The sequence below is a fragment of the Xyrauchen texanus genome, chromosome 4, assembly GCF_025860055.1.
Source record: "Xyrauchen texanus isolate HMW12.3.18 chromosome 4, RBS_HiC_50CHRs, whole genome shotgun sequence".
NCBI classification, from domain to species: Eukaryota; Metazoa; Chordata; class Actinopteri; order Cypriniformes; family Catostomidae; genus Xyrauchen; species Xyrauchen texanus.
Genome location: NC_068279.1, coordinates 41,396,925 through 41,417,637, shown reverse-complemented (window position 1 = coordinate 41,417,637; position 20,713 = coordinate 41,396,925). Strand labels below are relative to the sequence as shown.

Genomic DNA, 20,713 nt, shown 5'->3' with positions numbered 1-20,713 from the left:
TTTGTATCTAATAAAATTACAGTATACACAGTGTCTCAGCACAATTATGTTGAAGAATGAAAAATATGGCATTGTTCTCTGCAGGATGAGATATTGCTTTGCTGCTCTGGCATCAGTTCTGGGATCAAACCTCTCACACCTGAGACTGCTAAATCTGTCTGGGAATAAACTAGGAAACTCAGGACTAGGAGTGATGCTGCTCTCTGCTGGACTGGAGAATCCTATCTGTACACTGGAAATACTGAGGTACGTTTGTTTATCTGAGAGTTACAAATGATCCACTCTTCAATAAGGAATTATTTTTCAGTTATAATGAAGCTAACTGGCAAGACAATAACATGGATTCATCTGTAATAATATAAACACTCCAAATCACAATCTGCAATATGATATTATAGCTGAGAATAGTCCTTGTAAATGTAGTTTTAACTGAAGTAAAAATCAAAAAGGTAAAAACTGATAAAGGTATAAAGAAAACAATTAACTACAGTGGGGTCCAAAAGCCTGTAATTATATATATATATATATATATATATATATATATATATATATATATATATATATATATATATATATATATATATATATATATATATATATATATAGATAGATATATATAGATATAGATAGCCTTTTCTCCCCAGTTTGGAATGCCCAATTCCCAGTTTGGAATGCCTACTGCTTAGTAGGTCTTCGGTTTGGCGCGGTTAATCACCTAAATCCAGGTGGCGGAGGACAAGTCTCAGTGTCCTCCTGTTCTAAAACAGTCAATCCGCACATCTCATCACGTGGCTTGTTGTGCATGACACTGCAGAGACTCCCAGCATGTGGAGGCTCATGCTACCCTCAGTGATCCACGCACATACACCCCTCACATTTTTTAAATATTTGATTATATCTTTTCAAGTGACAACACTGAAGAAATGACACTTTGCTGCAATGTAAAGTAGTGAGTGTACAGCTTGTATAACAGTGTAAATTTGCTGTCTCCTTAAAATAACTAAACACACAGCCAATAATGTTTAAACCGCTGGCAACAAAAGTAAAAAGAGTACACCCCTAAGTGAAAATGTCAATATTTTGTGTGGCCACCATTATTTTCCAGCACTGCTTTAACCCTCTTGGGCATGGAGTTCACCAGAGCTTCACAGGTTGCCACTGGAGTCCTCTTCCACTCCTCCATGAGCTGGTGGATGTTAGAAACCTTTTGCTCCTCCACCTTCCATTTGAGGATGCCCCACAGATGCTCAATGGGTTTTAGGTCTGGAGACATGCTTGGCCAGTCCATCACCTTCACCCTCAGCTTCTTTAGCAAGGCAGTGGTCATCTTGGAGGTGTGTTTGGGATCGTTATCATGCTGGAATACTGCCCTGCGGCCCAGTCTCCAAAGGGAGGGGATTATGCTCTGCTTCAGTATGTCACAGTACATGTTGGCATTCATGGTTCCCTCAATGAACTGTAGCTCCCCAGTGCCGGCAGCACTCATGCAGCCCCAGACCATGACACTCCCACCACCATGCTTGACTGTAGGCAAGACACACTTGTCTTTGTACTCCTCACCTGGTTGCCGCCACACACGCTTGACACCATCTGAACCAAATAAGTTTATCTTGGTCTCATCAGACCACAGGACATGGTTCCAGTAATCCATGTCCTTAGTCTGCTTGTCTTCAGCAAACTGTTTGCGGGCTTTCTTGTGCATCATCTTTACAAGAGGCTTCCTTCTGGGACAACAGTCATGCAGACCAATTTGATGCAGTGTGCGGCATATGGTCTGAGCACTGACAGGCTGACCCCCCACCCCTTCAACCTCTGCAGCAATGCTGGCAGCACTCATACCTCTATTTCCCAAAGACAACCTCTGGATATGACACTGAGCACGTGCACTCAACTTCTTTGATCGACCATGGCGAGGCCTGTTCTGAGTGGAACCTGTCCTGTTAAACCGCTGTATGGTCTTGGTCACCGTGCTGCAGCTCAGTGTCAGGGTCTTGGCAATCTTCTTATAGCCTAGGCCATCTTTATGTAGAGCAACAATTCTTTTTTTCAGATCCTCAGAGAGTTCTTTGCCATGAGGTGCCATGTTGAAATTCCAGTGACCAGTATGAGGGAGTGTGAGAGCGATGACACCAAATTTAACACACCTGCTCCCCATTCACACCTGAGACCTTGTAAGACTAACGAGTCACATGACACCGGGGAGGGAAAATGGCTAATTGGGCCCAATTTGGACATTTTCACTTAGGGGTGTACTCACTTTTGTTGCCAGCGGTTTAAACATTAATGGCTGTGTGTTGAGTTATTTTGAAGGGACAGCAAATTTACATTGTTATACAAGCTGTACACTCACTACTTTACATTGTAGCAAAGTGTCATTTCTTCAGTGTTGTCACATGAAAAGATACAATCAAATATTTACAAATATGTGAGGGGTGTACTCACTTTTGTGAGATACTGTATATGCATGTATCTCTGTTGACTCTGCAGCTGCAAATACTTATAGAAATGACTGCATTGGCAATGAATCTTCGCGATAAATCTGTATTTCACAGTTTCCAATTTCGTCCCGTGCTTTCCCCATATGCCGCTTGAAAAACAATTTGTTGCCTCCAGAGTAATTCGTCCTCATTTCATTGCCATTTACAACAGACTAAAATAAGCTCAGATAAATTAATAAGATTTATGTTTAGTGTGTCTAATTTATTTGGGTTAAAACAACTTCAGGGATAACAGTGAAAAAACATGTCCTGAATAATTCCAGTTTATTTTGGCAAAATATAATGTATTACTTTTTTTATTTGATTTTGGTGTAAAATGTGATCTATCTTTATGTTAGATTCACCTATGTCTGCCTGCTTTCATTTAATTCATTTGGGTCCTGGTGACCAGAAAATTGTGCTTTGTCACTATAACACAATGTGTGACATACCTACAGGAGGTGCTTTTGCCCAAAAATGTGGGAGCCATTCACTTGGAGATGCTAGCAAATAAATGTATGTGTGGAAAATGTCTTTTTGGGAGAGAAATGCACTTTATGATTAAAATGTAGTTCTGCAATTCCTCTAAACTGCATGTGCCTGCTTGTTTTGTTGTGGTCAGTAGATATGTAAATAGAGTGCTAAAACATATATGTGGCTTATCTTATTTCATTCCTTCACCCACAGACTCACGCTTACATCATTAGCACTCTAAAAGAACAGATGCTTTTAGTTTTCTGCAGAGATAGAAAGAAGTGAGATCTTATCTATGACCTTCCCCTCATCTTCTCAAGAATCCAACCAAGGCACCAGATTTCACCAGGGGAAAGATTGCACAAAGATGCAGGTTTTTAACTGTTCATGTATTTTCATCAAGTATACATCAAGCATAAACTACAATCACTACAATATACACCAATTAAGCATGCTAAAAAATATATTTTTCTCTCTTAATTTCAGTAAAGAGCATGAGAGTTCAAAGTTATGGAAAAACATTACTATATGCTTGTATATGTTAACATCAGTTAATGCAATAGTTAACATGATCTAAACAATGAACAGAAGTTATACAGCATTTATTAATTATTGTTCATTCTTATTTCAACATATCCTAATACATTTTAACATTAAAAGCTATATATGTGGTGAAGTGTGACCAGTTATATTATATCTGTTTGATACACATTTTTATTCACACATACACACACACAGGAGCGACAAATCAGTTATGATTTTGCCAAGTTTAAATGCCTCAAGCCAAAGCACTTAGCTGACATTGCACAGTTGATGCCTCTACTACGCCAAGAATAATTGGAAGCAGCTGGCTAACTGGTGGTGCAAGGAGCCTTATTAGGGACCAGCCTTTTATAGAAGGGAACCCCTTTCATCGCAGTGGATCCAATGGAGAAAGTGATCATGTCTCAAATTAAGAATTGGTGGTATCAAAATATAAGCCAAAGTTTGATGAGATCTTTTACAACCTCTCACCACATGAGGGCAAGCTGAGTGGGTCTAAAGTGAAGGACTGGATGATGAGGACTCGTCTGCCTAGCTCAGTCCTGGGATGAATCTGGAAATGATCAGATGTGGACTGTGATGGCATGTTAGATGATGAGTTTGCTTGGGCCAGCCATCTCATTGAGATTAAGTTGGAGGGCTTTGGGCTCCCTCATGAGCTGCCTGCACATCTGGTGCCACCCTCCAAAAGAAGGGGCAAGAGCTCGGACACTGAGAATAGAGACAACTAGAATGTTAAAGTTTGTCAAGACAAACTTTGATTTTGGCTTGATAAAGAATTCTCTGAAATATAAAAGAGTTCAAAGCCATAAACCAAACCAACCATCATTTGATTTGAAACAATTTTTTTAAATATGATGATTATAAATGAACGATCAATATATTTTAAGAATATAGAAAAATATTCAGATATATACATATATTTGAATAGATTGAGAGTGCAGGGAGGCGGACTCCATTGTGTTATTCACTTGTGGGCGTTTGGCGGGAAAGTCTTTGTTTGAATATCAGTGTAATGTTATTTGTTTCAACTTTTAAGTGTATACTAGTATACTGATTCTTGAGATAAGGGACAAAATGCATCTTACATAAAAAAAATATTTTTATGTTAAAAATCAAGAAATTCATAATTATACAAATACTGGAACAGTTAAATCTAAACTAAAGGAATTGTGTATACTCAGGGCATTCATTACTTATATTTTATATATAATTTCATTATAATTTCTTTAATGAATGCTCTATAATTTACATTTACATTTATGCATTTGCAGACGCTTTTATCCAAAGCGACTTACAGAGCCCTTATTACAGGGACAATCCCCCCGGAGCAACCTGGAGTTAAGTGCCTTGCTCAAGGACACAATGGTGGTGGCTGTGGGGCTCGAACCACTGATTACCAGATTACCAGTTATGTGCTTTAGACCACTATGCCACCACCACTCATAATTAAAAGCACTCTAATTGAAAGCACATGGTACATAACCTGTCCCCACCAAGAGGTCACAATGTTAAACTTCCAAACAAAGTGTTTAAAAATGCAATAAATTCATAAATATAAATATCAAATGAACGGTAGGAATCTGTATTATATCAAACAATACATAAAGTTAACTTTAAATTATATTAAAACTCTCAAAGTTGTGTCCTCACTTTACATAATTTTTTATAATCCTGAATAAATCAGACAATGGACGAATTCCAAATGGCATTTTTGCACCCTTGAAGGGCACTGCGGTAAGGGGATGCCACACAAAGGTGTGTTCCAAAGAAAGTGAGCAACTCGACCCCTCCACGAAGGGCGCTTCCACAAGGCCATTAGCCATGGGTACATGCGATGGTCACTTCAAGGAAGTAATTTTACCATTTATGATAAAAAATATAAATATATTATATACTATATTACATATTATAGAAATATTAAAGTTGTTTTGTGAGATATTACACACATTTTCATCATGCATACAGTAAATATTAAATATGTAGTTTAAATAAGGTTTGTTATTGTGCTAATAGTAACTATGTTAGTTAAATGTGACTACATGCAGGAATCAGCGAAGAGAATAAAGTTGAAGTAGACCAATTTTGCAACGATGTATAAGTTGCTGCACTACGTTGTCATGGTAACATTCCGGGTGAAGATAAAGAGGAAGTGACATTGTCTGTCATCGCTCCCTTCGCAAAGTATGTTCAAGGGTGCGGGAATGGATTTTGAACAGGGGGGTGGGAGCTACTGTGGAAATAACAAAAATACCCCTTAACATTTTCGTCATTGCTTTCGTTGATGAGATTAACACAGAATATGACGGTTTGACAGCTCTTAACAGGGAGTGCTGGAGCACACCCTACGCCCCTACTTCCCGTGGCTATGAGTGTGTTCCAAACATCCACATTATGAGACACGAGTGCCCTGCTCCCTCCAGAGTTCACACTTCAAGGGCTCTGCCCTTCGGAGTGAGTAGGACATGGGGATACTCACTTCCTATTGGAAATCACCCAATGTCATGGTCAGCTATAACTCTGAGTACTCCTTTCCAACTTCCTGTTCATGGTGGATGCAACAGTAGGACACATGGTCTGATAACTTTCATATTTTAAACAAGCAATGCTTAAATCTCTGCGGTCTGAGTTTCAACATGTCAATTCTGTCAATGGTTCATTAGCTGATACCTTTGTCAACAAATAGGTCCATTTAGAATGAATTTAGAAATTAAAAATACAACCTAAGATTAAACATGTTTTGTCCCTTATATCAAGAATCAGTGATAGGTGGCATCAAAGCTATTAGACATGGACTAAAGGCCACAAAACGAACATTTAGATTTCACTTGGTCTTTACAAGATGCAAAGGTTTGTGTTTTATTCAACATTTAAGTAAGGAACAATACTAAACTAAGTGTATAGATAAGAAAATATCTACTCACCCCTAAAATGCCTGAACCACGTGTGCAAGCTTCAAGTTGAAATTCATATAGCAAAAGAATCTCAAAAGACAGGTTGTGTTGGTGGTTTTAGACAAGGGTTGGGAACAGCTTGTCTTGGACTAACACCCTTGAGACTGTTGATATGACGACACCACATTATGTGGGCACACAAGTCAACTAGTAAAGATGTTGCAGATTTTTTATATTTTTACCATATAGTGTTTCATTTTGAAGTTATGAACTTATTTTTTTTCTTCAAATGACAGTGTTTCAATAAATACCTGCACCTAAATGGAAGACCTGTAACTACATGTTTATGGTCTGGAGCCAAAGATATTTTTAACTATATGATGTCTCAGACTTTGAGTGCACTGTGCAACATTACACAATTTATATGATTTACAGATTTACGTCTATGACGTGCCCATCAGCCCAGTAAGATGGTAGATTCCAAAATTGTTTATCATTTTTTAGTTATTTTGTATTTCTCCTAAATCAGAAAAGGGTATTAGAAATCTGTCATTAAGTTTCCAAAATTACCACTTTATATAATTTAGGCCTCTATTTAAAATCCCCTTTTGTTGTAAATCCATGACTGCAGTGTGTACATAAAGTAAAGCGTGGGTGTGTTTTATCAGAGACTATTTTTCAGAGACGGGCCACTTGTATTTAAATGAATGGGAGAAATTGGAACGCCCAACAGACGTAGAAAGGAAGTGCCGCCTTACAGGTAAAAGAGCCAATCATATTTCAGGTATAGACATCGCTTGTCAATCAACTCGAAAACGCGCATGCGCATTAGCTAAACAAGCAGGAAAAATATCTTTTTTTTTTGCTTTATCTGAGAAAAAGAAGAACAATTTATGATACCAGTATTGTCAGATTTTACTGCTGATTTGAAATATGTTATTTTCTCGTAATCTTGACCAACCATTTTGGAGATTTTGGTCTTTTCCTATTCAAGTAGATAGGAGATGCACTTGTACGCCGCCTGTTTACGTAGAAAAATAGCTGGCGAGCCTGTTTGAGAGATGGCCGCGAGTGACCTGACTTGCTAAAACACTTTGGTTTTATGGCTTTATTCTGCACTGGCTCCGCCTCAACCCTTTCATTAGCAGCGAAATATCTGCCAGGACTGTAAGCATTCCCACAGTACACTGTCTGCACACGCAACAACGCAAACATCGCTAGATCCAGTCAGAAACCGCTGCGACTCTCAGGATGACTGTTAAAGTTCATATAATCTACTGGTATGTAATTGTGCTATTTATGTACAGTGTGTTGCTGCTATTTAAAGTCTGGGACTTTTGACTGGAGTACAATATCCAAATAGATTCGATTCATAAATCAAAATGGATTAAAAATGTTAGTGAGTGCAGAGCTGATTAAAGCTAGTTTAATGATCTGTATTGTCGGGCATAATATGTCCGATCAAAAGTAATCAGGGCAAGAAGAGCATCATGTTCGGTTGATAGGCGGACCCGTGTGTTTCCTTGTTCAGCAGATTCAGTAGTGTTTGGAGACCCGCGGCTTTCTCTTTACATAACAAACCACAAGCCTGCGCGTTAGGCATGGCTTGTGTCACTAGAATCAGATATTTGAAAAAGGTGCATTCGCTGATTCAAGACCAAACGGTTATTTGCAACATGTCCAAATAGTCCCAGAGGAGACAAACCCATTATTACATCACCATGCAAATTACAGTTTGAGTAATGAGCTGAATAACATCAAAAATTCTTTCTATTTTGTCCTCTCCTAGTGGTGGATGAGGGTACAGGCCCAAGGTAAGTGTTATTGTTTTATCTACTTTGTAAGTTTTTATTTTCTTGTAATAACCATTTTACCTTGTACAGCATTTTGGTCAACCATGCTTGTTTTTAAATGTGCTTTCTAAATAAATATTGATTGATCGATATTGACTCATTCACAAGTTATTCTAATATAACATACACCGATCAGCCACAACATTAAAACCACCTGCCTAATATTGTGTAGGTCCCACATGTCCTGCCAAACCAGAGCCAACTTGCACACTATTCTTCTCAACACAATTGTGCCAAAACGTCCAGTGAGCGGCAGCTCTGTCTGTGGATGGAAACACTTTGTTGATGAGAGAGGTCAACAGAGAATGGCCAGAGTGGTTCAAATTGACAAAGTCTACAGTAACACAGATAACTGCTCTGTACAATTGTGTTGAGAAGAATATAATCTCTGAATGCTGTTCTGAGATGCGGGGTAGTGCACGAGGGGGACCTACACAATATTAGGCAGGTGGTTTTAATGTTGTGACTGATTGGTGTGTGTGGGATACTGTTTACATGCTTTATGAACATGTTCTTCTTTTTATAGTTCACCAAACTCAAGACGTTGCTTGAGGATGAATTCCCAGGCGAACTTGAGATTGTATGTGCTGTATTTGATTACAATTTATGTGATTATGTATTTGTTATTGGAAATATACTTTGTTAAATGCTTACACAAATGCACAAAGCTTGAAGGGATAGTTCACCCAAAAAGGAATGTTCCCTCATCATTTACTCACACTCATGCCATCCCAGATGTGTATGACTTACTTTCAAGACTTTTAGAAGAATATTTAAATTCTGTTGGCCCATACAGTGCAAATGAATGGTGGCCAGAACTTTGAAGATCCATAAATCATATAAAGGCAGCATAAAAGTAATCCACATGACTCCAGTTGTTGAATTAATGTCTTCAGAAGTGATATGATAAGTGTGGGTGACAAACAAATCCATATTTAAGTCATTTTTTACTATTAATCTCCCCATACACTTCCACATTCTTCTTGTTTTGTTTTTTGGTATTTCACATTCTTCATGCATATCGCCACCTGGGCTGGGGCTGCCTTCAGGTTGAGATTTATCTGATGGTGCAGAATGCTGCTCCACTTGTTCTGCCTCAACTCTTTCATAACAATTAAGGAAACAACAGCTATTATTTGCCAGAACTGAAAGCAATTCCCACAGTACAATGTCTGCACATGCAACAACACAACCATCTCTGGAACCAGACACCCACTGAACCAGTTTAACCACTGGAGTCATATGGGTTACTTTTATGATGCATTTATGTACATTTTTGAGCTTCAAAGTTCTGGCCACCATTCAGTTGCATTGTATGGCCCTACAGAGCTGAAATATTCTTCTAAAAGTCTTCATTTTTGTTCTGAAGAAGTCATACACATCTGGGATGGCATGAGGGTGAGTAAATTATGATCATTTTCATTTTTGGGTGAACTATCCCTTTAATGTCCAATGTTTCAGCATATTTATCCTCCCATCTCACTTCACTATCAATTTCCAGACTGGTGTGGGCACACCCTCTACAACAGGGTGGTTTGAGGTGGAAGTAAACGGCAAGTTGGTGCACTCAAAGAAGGTTAGAGTGTTATTTACACCCCCCCTTTCTTGTGCCGCATACTTGAACTGATTTATTGTACACTTACATGCCTGCTCTTAGTATTGCACAGTACAGCAGAGCTAACCTAAAAAACTAAGTTGAAAGTTGCATTATTAGGTTTTGTCAACATTTCCTCTTGATAGCAATTTAAGTGATGAAAGCCAAAACAGGATGATATAGACTAATCTGATGTAATTGCTATGTTGAACTGGTTTAACCTGTATGAATAAGTTATTTATTTATTTACTGGTTTGGTACACAGTTATAACTATGGCAAAGTATGGCTGTGACATTTTACATTTGTCTGATCCTTACTTTGGCAGAATGGAAATGGATTTGTTGACAGCGATTCAAAAATGAAAACAATTGTGAGTGCCATTGAGAAGGCCATGGGAAAATAAGCATGTGCTGATCATAGAGGTGGGAATAAAATATTGGCAAAATACACATTAACTCACTCCCGTCTTGTATTTCTCTCTTCTGCAATAATGTTTTGTCTCCTTTTTTCTCTCGTCTCATTCTGTATCTATTCTCCCTGCAGTTTTTCTTCTCTGCGTGTTAGTCTCTTAGGCAGTGCAACAATGATGGCGACCTCCAAAGTGTTTTTGGCACGGATGTTGCTTGATGCTCTCTGCCCTTCCTCGGAGAAGACTCTCAGAGTGGGAAGCTCCCTATGTTAAAATGCTTTAGATTACGGCTTTAAAGTTTGGGAAACAAATTAAGGGAATATATAAAATTAAAGGATTTGTCCTTGTTGTTTTTTTTCCAGTGTGTTTACGTCTGTCATAACGCACAAGTTTAAGAAATATGTTGGCATTGTTCTCAAGATTTTCATGCAATAAAAGAGAATAATGGTGAAATGTTTTCTATGACATTATTTAATAATTGAAGTCATTCACACATTTATAAAACATGGTTGAAAAGGGAGAAATTTCTAAATTTCATAGACTACAATTTTGATTGGGGTGTAAAATATGTTTTTAATAACACTGACAATATTATGTATTATAATATTATGTGCATTAGTGATGCAGGGGGTTTGATAGGTGATGTCTGTGTCAAAGCTAAAAAAAACTAAGCTTGTTAATTAAACAATAAGACATGGGAGGCCATGCTAAGTTGTGAGTATAATCATGGGCATGGCTAATGGGCATTCTTAGACACGACACAAAGCGGAGTAATGCCTGCAACCCCATTAAGCTGTGACTGTGGCACAGCCACAAGTGCCTTATTGCTTTCATTAAACAGTCATCACATAATAAAAATATTAAGGACACAATTTTTCCATTTTATTTCCACTGAATTCCTTCCTTCCGCCAGAATAACTGTCAGCTATGGGTGCTGCGGAGTGATACAAACAGAAGTTCCATGAAGAGGTCAGAGCTGTTTTATCATGAATAAAACACAGCTGTTGACCAATCAGCATCCAGGACCGGAACTATCTTTTTTTTTTTTTACACAAAATCTGTGTTATAATACACAACTACCACATTTGGAGCATGTAATGTTTAGTGTCTATTATTGATCTATTCATAAGATTGCTCTGGCTCATAAAAATCATGCTCAAAGACAAATAAACATGTAAGTATTAAAATTTTGACTACTGGAGAAACAGAGCCTCTATTTTTAATAGGCAACTGGTTGAGTCCCATTATTAAATTGCAGATTTCATATTTACAATAAATGAAACAAAAGTAAATTTAAAAAATAAATATGCAGTTATTCTTGGTATATTCTTTATCATTTACTTTCCTCTCACACTTGAATTTCAGTTCCTTGGGCTACCCAAGGAGTAAAATAAATGTCTTCATTCACTGGGAAAATATTGCGATTAGAGGGATAGATAAATGGAGCATTAAAGTAATCCATTCAACTCCAGTTTTTTAATCCATGTCTTCTGAAGTGTTATAAGTAAGTATGTATATAAGTATGGTGAGTAATATATATATATTTTTACTCTAAATCTACACTTTCATATTCAGCCACCTTCTGGTTGGAGCTGCACAAAGGTGGAGATTTATAGTAAAAAAAAAGATTTAAATATTGGTCTGTTTCTCACCCACACCTAACATATCACTTCTGAAGACATGGAATAAACCACTGGAGGATTACTTTTTATGTGATTTTTTGAGCTTCAGAGTTTTGGTCACCATTCACTTGCATTGTGAGGACCTACAGATCAGAAATATTCTTCTAAAAATCTTAATTTGTGTTCTGCAGAAGAAAGAGTACACATCTGGGATGGCATGAGGGTGAGTAAATGATAGATTAATTTTTAATTTTTGGGTGAACTATTCCTTTAAAGGGTTAAGTTCCTTACCTGGTGCATATTAAAATTATTTAGTTTCTTGGTTTGACAAGTTTTCTTTTTCAAAGTAGTCTCTCAGTTAATATCATGGAAGTCATAAAGCATAATGTATGGTATAATGATTATACAAGAATGAGCAACACATTGTTTTACGTGGTATAGCATGTCACACCGCAGGACACTGCTGTCGCTGCTTCTACCCCATTTAACTTAATTAACCGTACATTTAAAAAAATAAATTAGTGCAGTCAGGGTTACTCCATCTGCTGTGTCCTGAATGGGAATGAAGTCTTTTCATTTGTCAGGTATTTTCCCATGATTCAAGCTGAAGCCGACGCAGACACTCCGGAAGTGAAGCGTTTATTGACAATATGGCGACCTGGCCAGTTGAGAAGGGACTGGACGATTTTCGGTTTTGCCAGTAACTGCAGAAATCGTTTATCAAAGTGAAAGCTGCGTGTGAAGGAGTCTTATGAATGAAGGGAGTCAGGCGTTCACGGGATGTTGTCTCTGAGCTGAGCAAGCGTTCACAGCTTCAGATTCATCATGTCGTTTTTCAGGCGGAAAGGTAAGGAAGTGCTCAGCCCGATGATGGGATGATCGCCGGACAGTTCGGGCTTTTCTGAACCGATGCTGAGCTTTTGTCTGCATGAAAATGTATTGGTCATTTGTTCCTCTCATGCAATGCTATCTTTATCACAGCGTGTAGAGACGTTATCGGATGTTCCTGGTTCAAGTGCACGTTTAATGATTAAAATTGCACCCCTTCATAAGTTTATAACATTTTACATGCTGTAGTGCTGGTGTCATAAGTCCTTTGGGGACCTTTTCTAATGGGATCAAAGAACACACATCAAAGAATCTAGATTCTACTGGATAGATGGGAAAAATATAGTCTAAAGTATAATTTTCAATTTGTCCAGTTGGGTCTTAAAGGGAAAGTTCACCCAAAAATGTAAATGTTCTCATCATTTACTCTCCCTCGTGCCATCCCGGATGTGTATGACTTTCTTTCTTCTGCTGAACACAGAGATTTTTAGGTGAATATCTCAGCTCTGTTGGTCCTCAAAATATGAATGGTGACCAGAACTTTGGAGCTCCAATAAGCTCATAAAGGCAGCATTAATGTAATCCATATGACTCCAGTGGTTTAATCCATGTCTTGGATTAAACAATATGAAACGTGTGGGTGAGAAAAACCCCAAAAGTTAACTTCCTTTTCTCTGTACGACTTACCATTACAGTCTCTACGACTATGACTTCATGCTCGATTACACTTTCTTGTGCTTGACGCATGAGCAGAGCGCTAGAAAGTGTAATCAAGCTGCTACATTCTTCATTATTTACAACTGTTTTGTCAGACCAGCAGCACAGCCAGATAACTCCTCCCCTTCCGCTATCTACAACAAGCTGCGTGCGTTGAGCGCATGAAGTGTCAAATATTCCACACTCCATTTTGATGGTAGAATTGCGCAGAAGTGTGCAGTTTGGCATATATGGCAGATGTAAAAAACTTAAACAAGTTAAAGAGCCAATCAACTTTCAGATACAGACATCACCAGTCAGTCAACTTGAACACAGGAATACATGCTACATAAGCTGAACCAGTTTGAATTCTTTTTTTTTCTTCTTTTTTTTTTTTTTTGCATGATCCCAGCTAAAGAAGCGTAATTGATGATAAAGGTGTTGACTGAAAATAGGTGCCCGGGAGAGGTCCAAAGATGGCTGCAGAGTGGACTGCCTTGCCTTGAAAAGGGACTTTAATCAGTGTCGCTAAGGAGATTGCTAATGTCAAATTTGTTTTTATATTTTAGTCTGTTCCCATTCAAAATCGATTAGCATGTTTCAGAAGACATTAATTAATCCACTGAAGTCATATGGATTACTTTTATGTTGCCTTTATGTGCATTTTGGAGCTTCAAAGTTCTGACCACCATTCACTTGCATTGTATGGACCTACAGAGCTGAAATATTCCTCTAAAAATCTTCGTTTATGTTCAGCAGAACACAATCTGGGATGGCATGAGGGCGAGTAAATGAAAGAATTAGAATTTTTTGGATGAACTATCCCTTTAATTGCTTCTTATTTGACTCCAAATAAGAAGTCACTCTTGATTCCATTAGGATTGTTCCCCAAATACTATAGAAATTGCATTAGCATTAAATTAGGAGTTATTGCCAAACAATGTTTATCATTGCATGTTTGATGATGAGATGAAAGGGTTGAAATTTCAAGAGCCTGTTGGACTTTAGATGTAAATTATTAATCAGTTTTGCATATAGGCTCTTCAGGCTCTACTCAGTTTCAGTTTTAGTTTTACAATACATATTGTTCCAAAGCAGCTTTACAGAAAATATTAAATAAATACATAGTGTAACAGTGTATTACAAAAAGACCAAAGGCAACAGTGGCAAGAAAAAACTCATAGCTCCACTAACTAGCAATGAACTAGCAAAAAAACTAAAAATGATCTGAGGAAATCTTTTGCATCATCCATTCATCCATAGCCGCTTGTCCTATGTAGGGTCACGGGTACTGTTGGAGCCTATCCCAGCTGTCTCTGGCTGTGCGTAAATACAAAATATTAACAGATGTAATTTAGCCATATAGTATTATGATATTGAATATTTCATGATTTATGACACTATTGTAATCTGCACGATGTGCAGTTTGTTACCCTCCCTGCTGTCTTTGGTGTTCAAACATTATAAATCATAATAGGTCTGCACTTTCTGTCTTCACTAAAAATGAGACCATGTTTGCCAGAATCCCTCTTTACATAACCGAGACCATGTAGATGGTCACCATATACATGTGACTTCATAATCTTTAGCAATTCAGTGTGTGTATATAAATGTGGTTGCCCTGAGGAAAGAAAAGATGCCCTCTTAGCCTGTGCCCTAGTTATAAGGATCCTTCAGTTCTTTCTCATTGTTCTCAGTCATGTCATTATATAGTCTGCTTCAAGTTAATATTTAATAAGAACAGTAGAGGACTTTGAAATGCTTGAAACGGTTTCATATATGCCCATTTTAATCTGATAATGATGTGAATTCTTGTTGTTTGTGCCCATTTTTCTAGTCTGTCTGTCTGTGTATTTATCGTTAACAAACAAGAGCAAGGCCTCACCCTATGCAAATAACCAGCGAACAGAAGCAGAGTGACTTGCTCCTGCTCACATTCTTTTCTGAGCAGTTGTTTTCTTAATTGATGGGTTTTAGAGAGAGAGAGAGAGATTCAGAAGCATCTTTTGTGCTGAGTGGGGCGTCAGGCCAGAGATGCTGATGAAGTACTACTTTAATTTGAAATTGTAAAATTGCATTTCTTTCCTCTCTTGCAGCTAAAGGGAAGGAGCCTGAGAGACCAGTAGATGCCAAAGCCAGCAAAGGTGAGGACACTATGCTGCTTAATGTGTTTTACTTTGCATGTGTTTACTCCTAACTGTTTATTTATAGGAAATGCACAACATACATAAGAATGCAAAGAGCATTTGTTGAAAGCAAGTTGCCAAAATGACTAATTCTCTACTTCCTCCCCATTGTGATGTCACACTGTGGTAGACATTTGCATCTGGCTGCCTCCACAACAACACATCAACTTTACATTATCACTTCCGTAGCCCCACTCAGTAGCGATGAGCAGTGAGATTGCTGGTCAGTCAAGAACAGTGAGCCAAACATAACAGTGGCTGTTTACTGCCAAGTCTTAAAGGAGACAATACATATCGAATCGGCTAAGAATCATTGTAATTGTAATATCGAATCGGGAGGTCTGTGGGAAATCCCAGCCTTAATAAATGCCAATTCAGATGCAGCTTCTGTGCCACCTTTGCAGTGTATATAGGTTTTAGTTAGGCCTATCCTTAACATATGACCAAGACTGTGGGAATTTACTAGCTCTGAATGAAAGAGGCTTACACTCTACTGTTTATAGTTAGCTTTTTCTTTGAGAGCATTGCACACTAGTCGTATATTGTTAAAAGACAAATTTGGGTGAGCTTTTGTACAGCTTAATTCTACACGGAAATGTTCAAGTAATAACTGTTTTTTTAAGTATATTCTGTCAACTCCATTTGATGAACAATATAGACATATATGTAGACAGATAACTATTTTAAAAATGTGATTATTTTTGATGTTGGAAGTGGAACCCCCAAAAGCTTTACAAGTTTAGTTTATAGATTTAAATGAATAACTAGCCAGATGGGGAGATTACGGAGTATTTAGTTGAGATTGTGGAAGTTGTAAGAAAATTTCAGTGCACTTCCATTAAATGGATTGATGGATGGATTAATTCACACAGTCATGCATTCATTCATTCATTCATGCATGCATGCATTCATTAATGCAGTCATTCTGTATTTAATGTTGAGGTGATATAATAATGTTCCTCCTCGGTTTGTTCCTTTCCAGCCCCAGTGTCCCCCCACTCCCACTCCCTCAGCAGCCGTAATCATCATGCTATCTTGGAAGCAGCAGGGCCCAGCCATGTGGCCATCAATGCCATCTCAGCCAACATGGACTCCTTTGCCCGAGGTCGAACTGCCATCCTCAAAACACAGCCCAGCCACATGGAGGCAGCACACTTTGGAGACCTAGGTAAACAAACCATGGATTCATACCATTATACATTGATTTCAAATGTACAATAACATGTCCCGAAATGGCTTAATATGTGTTTTAATGTGATTTATTCGTCAACTCATAAAGAAGGTTACTTTATGGAAAAGATGTTAATCTCCATGAACCCTTTGCCCTCAAAGCTACTTTATTTAAAACTGAAAGAATCCTTGTATCCGGCTGTACATTTTGCCTTTAACTGATATGGTCTGTTAGGTCTGATTTGGGAAATAAGTGCTCATTAAGGCAGAGCTTGTAGTGGCATTTGATTTATGACTTTAATTTTGTGCTGAGTGTGTTACTCAAGGTAAAATTTTATGAAGTGTGCCCAGGTCTCGGGAATCAAGAATTATCACATTTGAAGGGGATTTTGTGAAGGGAGGGAGTTTTCTGGAGTGTTAGGTAGAGTAAGTGAAATGGGTTTTGCAGATCACTGGCCTTCTGGATTTGTACAGTGTGTGGAGTGCTGTAATCTCTTAACCTTTTACAGTCGTGTGCAGCCTCCAACAAAACAGAATGTTTTTACGGTGAGTGTGTCAAAGATTCACAAATTTGAGCAGTAAATCACAATTTTACGCAGTTCCCAAAATCAGCATAACAGTTGGCGCTAAAGCACAGAAAGCCGTTTTGACCACCGAGATTAAACGCCGAAGGAACTCTTGAGAAAATCCTGATCAGTAAGGATGTGTTTTACTTGCATCAAATGCCTTAACTGAAACATGTTTTTCCTCATATGGGTTCTTGCATGTAAATGATGTTGCTGCATCACTGCCTTGCATCCTCTTTAAAAAGCTCTCTGATCTTACATGGATTGTCTTCATATATTGCAGATATTTTCCTTTGCGTTTAATCTTACGTGAGTTCTATTATATATTATAATATATTATATATTGCGGCATATTTGCCTTTATTACCTTTTTGTTATAAACAACTGTACAGATCTTAAGTGTTTTTATTCACCAAATATTAAAACAATTAATGCTGTGACTTGAAGTGCACTGTATGTCTTTTTTATCTAAATGCCTTTGTATACAAAAAACGAGGTACTATCTCCTCAATCGTTATTTCTGTGCAATTGTTAATAGTCATGTCATGACTATTCATGTGACGCCATGCAAGGTTTGGATGTGTGAACGTCGCTTTGCTAGTTTTACTGCTTTTATGTCATTAAACCCGGTGAGATTCAATACACCCTGATCATTAACTGTTCTAGGAAGACAATATGTAAAATAATTCAAAATCCTCAGGATCTGGAGACATTAATAGACTCTTACGTGCTAAAGCTCAAATCCCTGAACAGCAGGCCGTGAGCCAGGGAGACGATTTGGTCAGAGAAGTAAAGGAAAGTCGGCGAGAATCTTTGAACGTGTCGGCAATGCTGACGAAGGTCGTTGCTGGCTGGGATCTTGCTGTAATACGTTGATCGATCACTGCCATGGAGACGAAATTCACTGAGCTGGTTACAAGAGTGGGGGATGTTGAGAAAAGTATCGATTATCTGGAGTCATCGGAGAGGAAATTAGCTGGTAATCTGCTAGCGACCATTATGCATTTGGAGCACATCTGGGAAAAGCTAGTGGACTTTGAGAACTGCAACCGGCAAAATAACGTCAAAATTGTTGGAATTCCTGAGGACGAAGAATTCCTGGACGGGCTCTTTCCGAGTCTGCTCAACATAACTCGAGCAAGCGAGGGTTCCTGCTCGGTGATCCACTGAGGGAGACAGGCCCCGATCAATTCTGGCTACATTTCTGTTACACGAGGTGTGGAGTAAAAGAAAGCTTTCTTGGAAGAACCACAGCATTTTCTTGTTCCCAGACATTGTGAATTCATCAAGAGAAAAACGTGATCCATTCAAGGAATGCAAGAAAATGGTCTGGACTCGCTGAATGGACTCACTGAACATTTGTTTGAAAAAAATGTTGTGCTGGTTCCGCTAGCAGCAAGAGTTTGTTTTATGGAGTAACACACTTTCGGGACGGTTTTGTGGATGAATCTACATGTTCTTTGTGTTTATTCCACCTATTGGCTGGAGTTTGTTTTATAGATTATCTTCTGTTGTGCAATTCATTCTAGAATAGATTTATTTTATTTATCTAAGTCCCTCATTTCATCTGTTGTTGAATGCTCATCTTTGTCTCAGATTATACACTGGTGATTTTAGAGGTGTTTCCACATACTGAGAAAAATAAATCATATAATTGCCGCTTTAATGTATCCCTTTTGCAAAATACTGAATTTCCAACTGGTCCTCAGTATCCTTTGTGGGCAGGGCTTGGGAGGCACTTAAGGCGGTTCTTAGGGGTCGGATCATACTGTAGGATATTTGGTATGCTACATTTATAAGGGAAACGTTAGAGGGAATTTAGGGTCTCGAAATATGTGAGCTATGAACTAAATTAAACTGTCCTTATTGTACATTATTAGGTAATGAAATGTATAATGGAATTAGTCGCATTTGACGACCATTATAAATTAGATAAATTACAAATAACTAGATTATTTGAACCATTAAAATGATAATACAATGTCTTGTTGTATCCGCTCACAATTTCTACTGTAAGGAATTCGCTTTTAATAAGTGATTTATTATTGATTCACTTATTGGAGTGATATTATTCTCATGTCTTATTGAAAATAATATCACACATGTTTAGGCACAGCTTTGAAGCGAAATCTTTAAAAAACAGGGATGAGATTATTTATCAAACTATACCACAGTCATTAATCTTTGAATTCAGACAAACTTTATTGCTATTCTAAACATAAATCTAATCTAACACATATATACATAAGACAGGTTGGTGAGAAGAGTGTCCGAATGTGAAATAAATGATCAATGCCTTGACAAAAACAAAGAGTTTATTGACAATACCTTAACGCTTTCCCCGCCAAACACGGAATTTTCCGGGTTTTATGAAAAAACGCTTCCCCGCCAAACACGGAATTTTCCGGGTATCCGTGTTTTAGGTGTTATACGGTAAGGAAGACCCGCACGCATGTTTTGAAAGAGTACACAACTCTTTGATCAAAGAAACAGACTGCGATCGTCTCAAACGTGAAGTGGAACACCATACTAATACTAAAGCACTTGTTTGATAAAAATGCCTTTTTCTCAGCTTTTTGTCCGAAATGTTGTTTTTGACAAAACCTACCTCTGTTCAAGTGGCAATAAAAAAGAACAAATGAAGATAAAATAAAATCGTTTTTTTTTGCCTAAAAGCAGAGGCTCAGATCTTTATTTTGATATATAGCATCTTCATATATTCATGGAAGAAAATATTCTGCGGGCCATTAAAGTTTAGCGAAAATCGTCAAAAACCCTGGCGGTGGCTGGCAACTTTTTTTTAAAAACGCTGGCGGGGAAAGAGTTAAGACCCATTTAACCTTATTTGAGTCTACATCGATTTGCTATCAGATTACCCAAAGTATTTAACAAATACACCAGCATTTTGAGCACAATATTGGAGATGTACTTGCATGTAGTGGTGTTTCCTTGCATTGCTTGGTTCTTGGCTCTTTGTTGAATGTTTGTTCTGTCGATGTTTTGGACCTCTGTAAGACCAGATAGTTATTGTCTGTATGAATGATGAGGTTGGCTTTGAAGCAAGGCCTTCTCATGGGTGTGTGAACCGTAGAGAGTGACAAGCTTCCTTGGACCTCACATGGCATGGATCTGGTTCTGACGAGATCCAGAGAAGACTACAAGGGAAGAGTCAGAGCAAAGTCTTAGCAGTCAGAAGAACTGGAGAGAGCAGACATGAGACGACGACAGAAGAGCGTGTGTTCTTCCCATTTGGAAACATTTGAACTGAAATTGACTGCATCCCCAAAGGTGTCCTGTGCCAAACAAAAGTGAATTTTCAGAGTCACGTGTTCAACTGGGCTGTCTTTTCCGACAGTTGATTTTATTGTCCTTTGTTTCAGATTCTTTTACGAAATTCCTG

General features: G+C 38.0%; 1 protein-coding gene and 1 pseudogene across 2 annotated transcripts in view; both read left to right on the top strand.

The window, feature by feature from the left end:
• Positions 1–7,484: 7,484 nt before the first annotated feature.
• LOC127640254 (selenoprotein W-like) lies at positions 7,485–10,698 on the top strand (annotated as a pseudogene).
• Positions 10,699–12,503: 1,805 nt separating this feature from the next.
• The window catches only part of LOC127643051 (A-kinase anchor protein 10, mitochondrial-like), a 28,930-nt gene continuing 20,720 nt past the window's right edge, over positions 12,504–20,713 (top strand). For both annotated transcript variants that reach the window (XM_052125590.1, XM_052125589.1), the window contains exons 1-3: positions 12,504–12,714; positions 15,488–15,535; positions 16,560–16,745. In XM_052125590.1, coding sequence (XP_051981550.1) covers positions 12,693–12,714; positions 15,488–15,535; positions 16,560–16,745 — 256 coding nt within the window. In that variant the 5' untranslated portion in view covers positions 12,504–12,692. The remainder of the gene's footprint in view (positions 12,715–15,487; positions 15,536–16,559; positions 16,746–20,713) is intronic.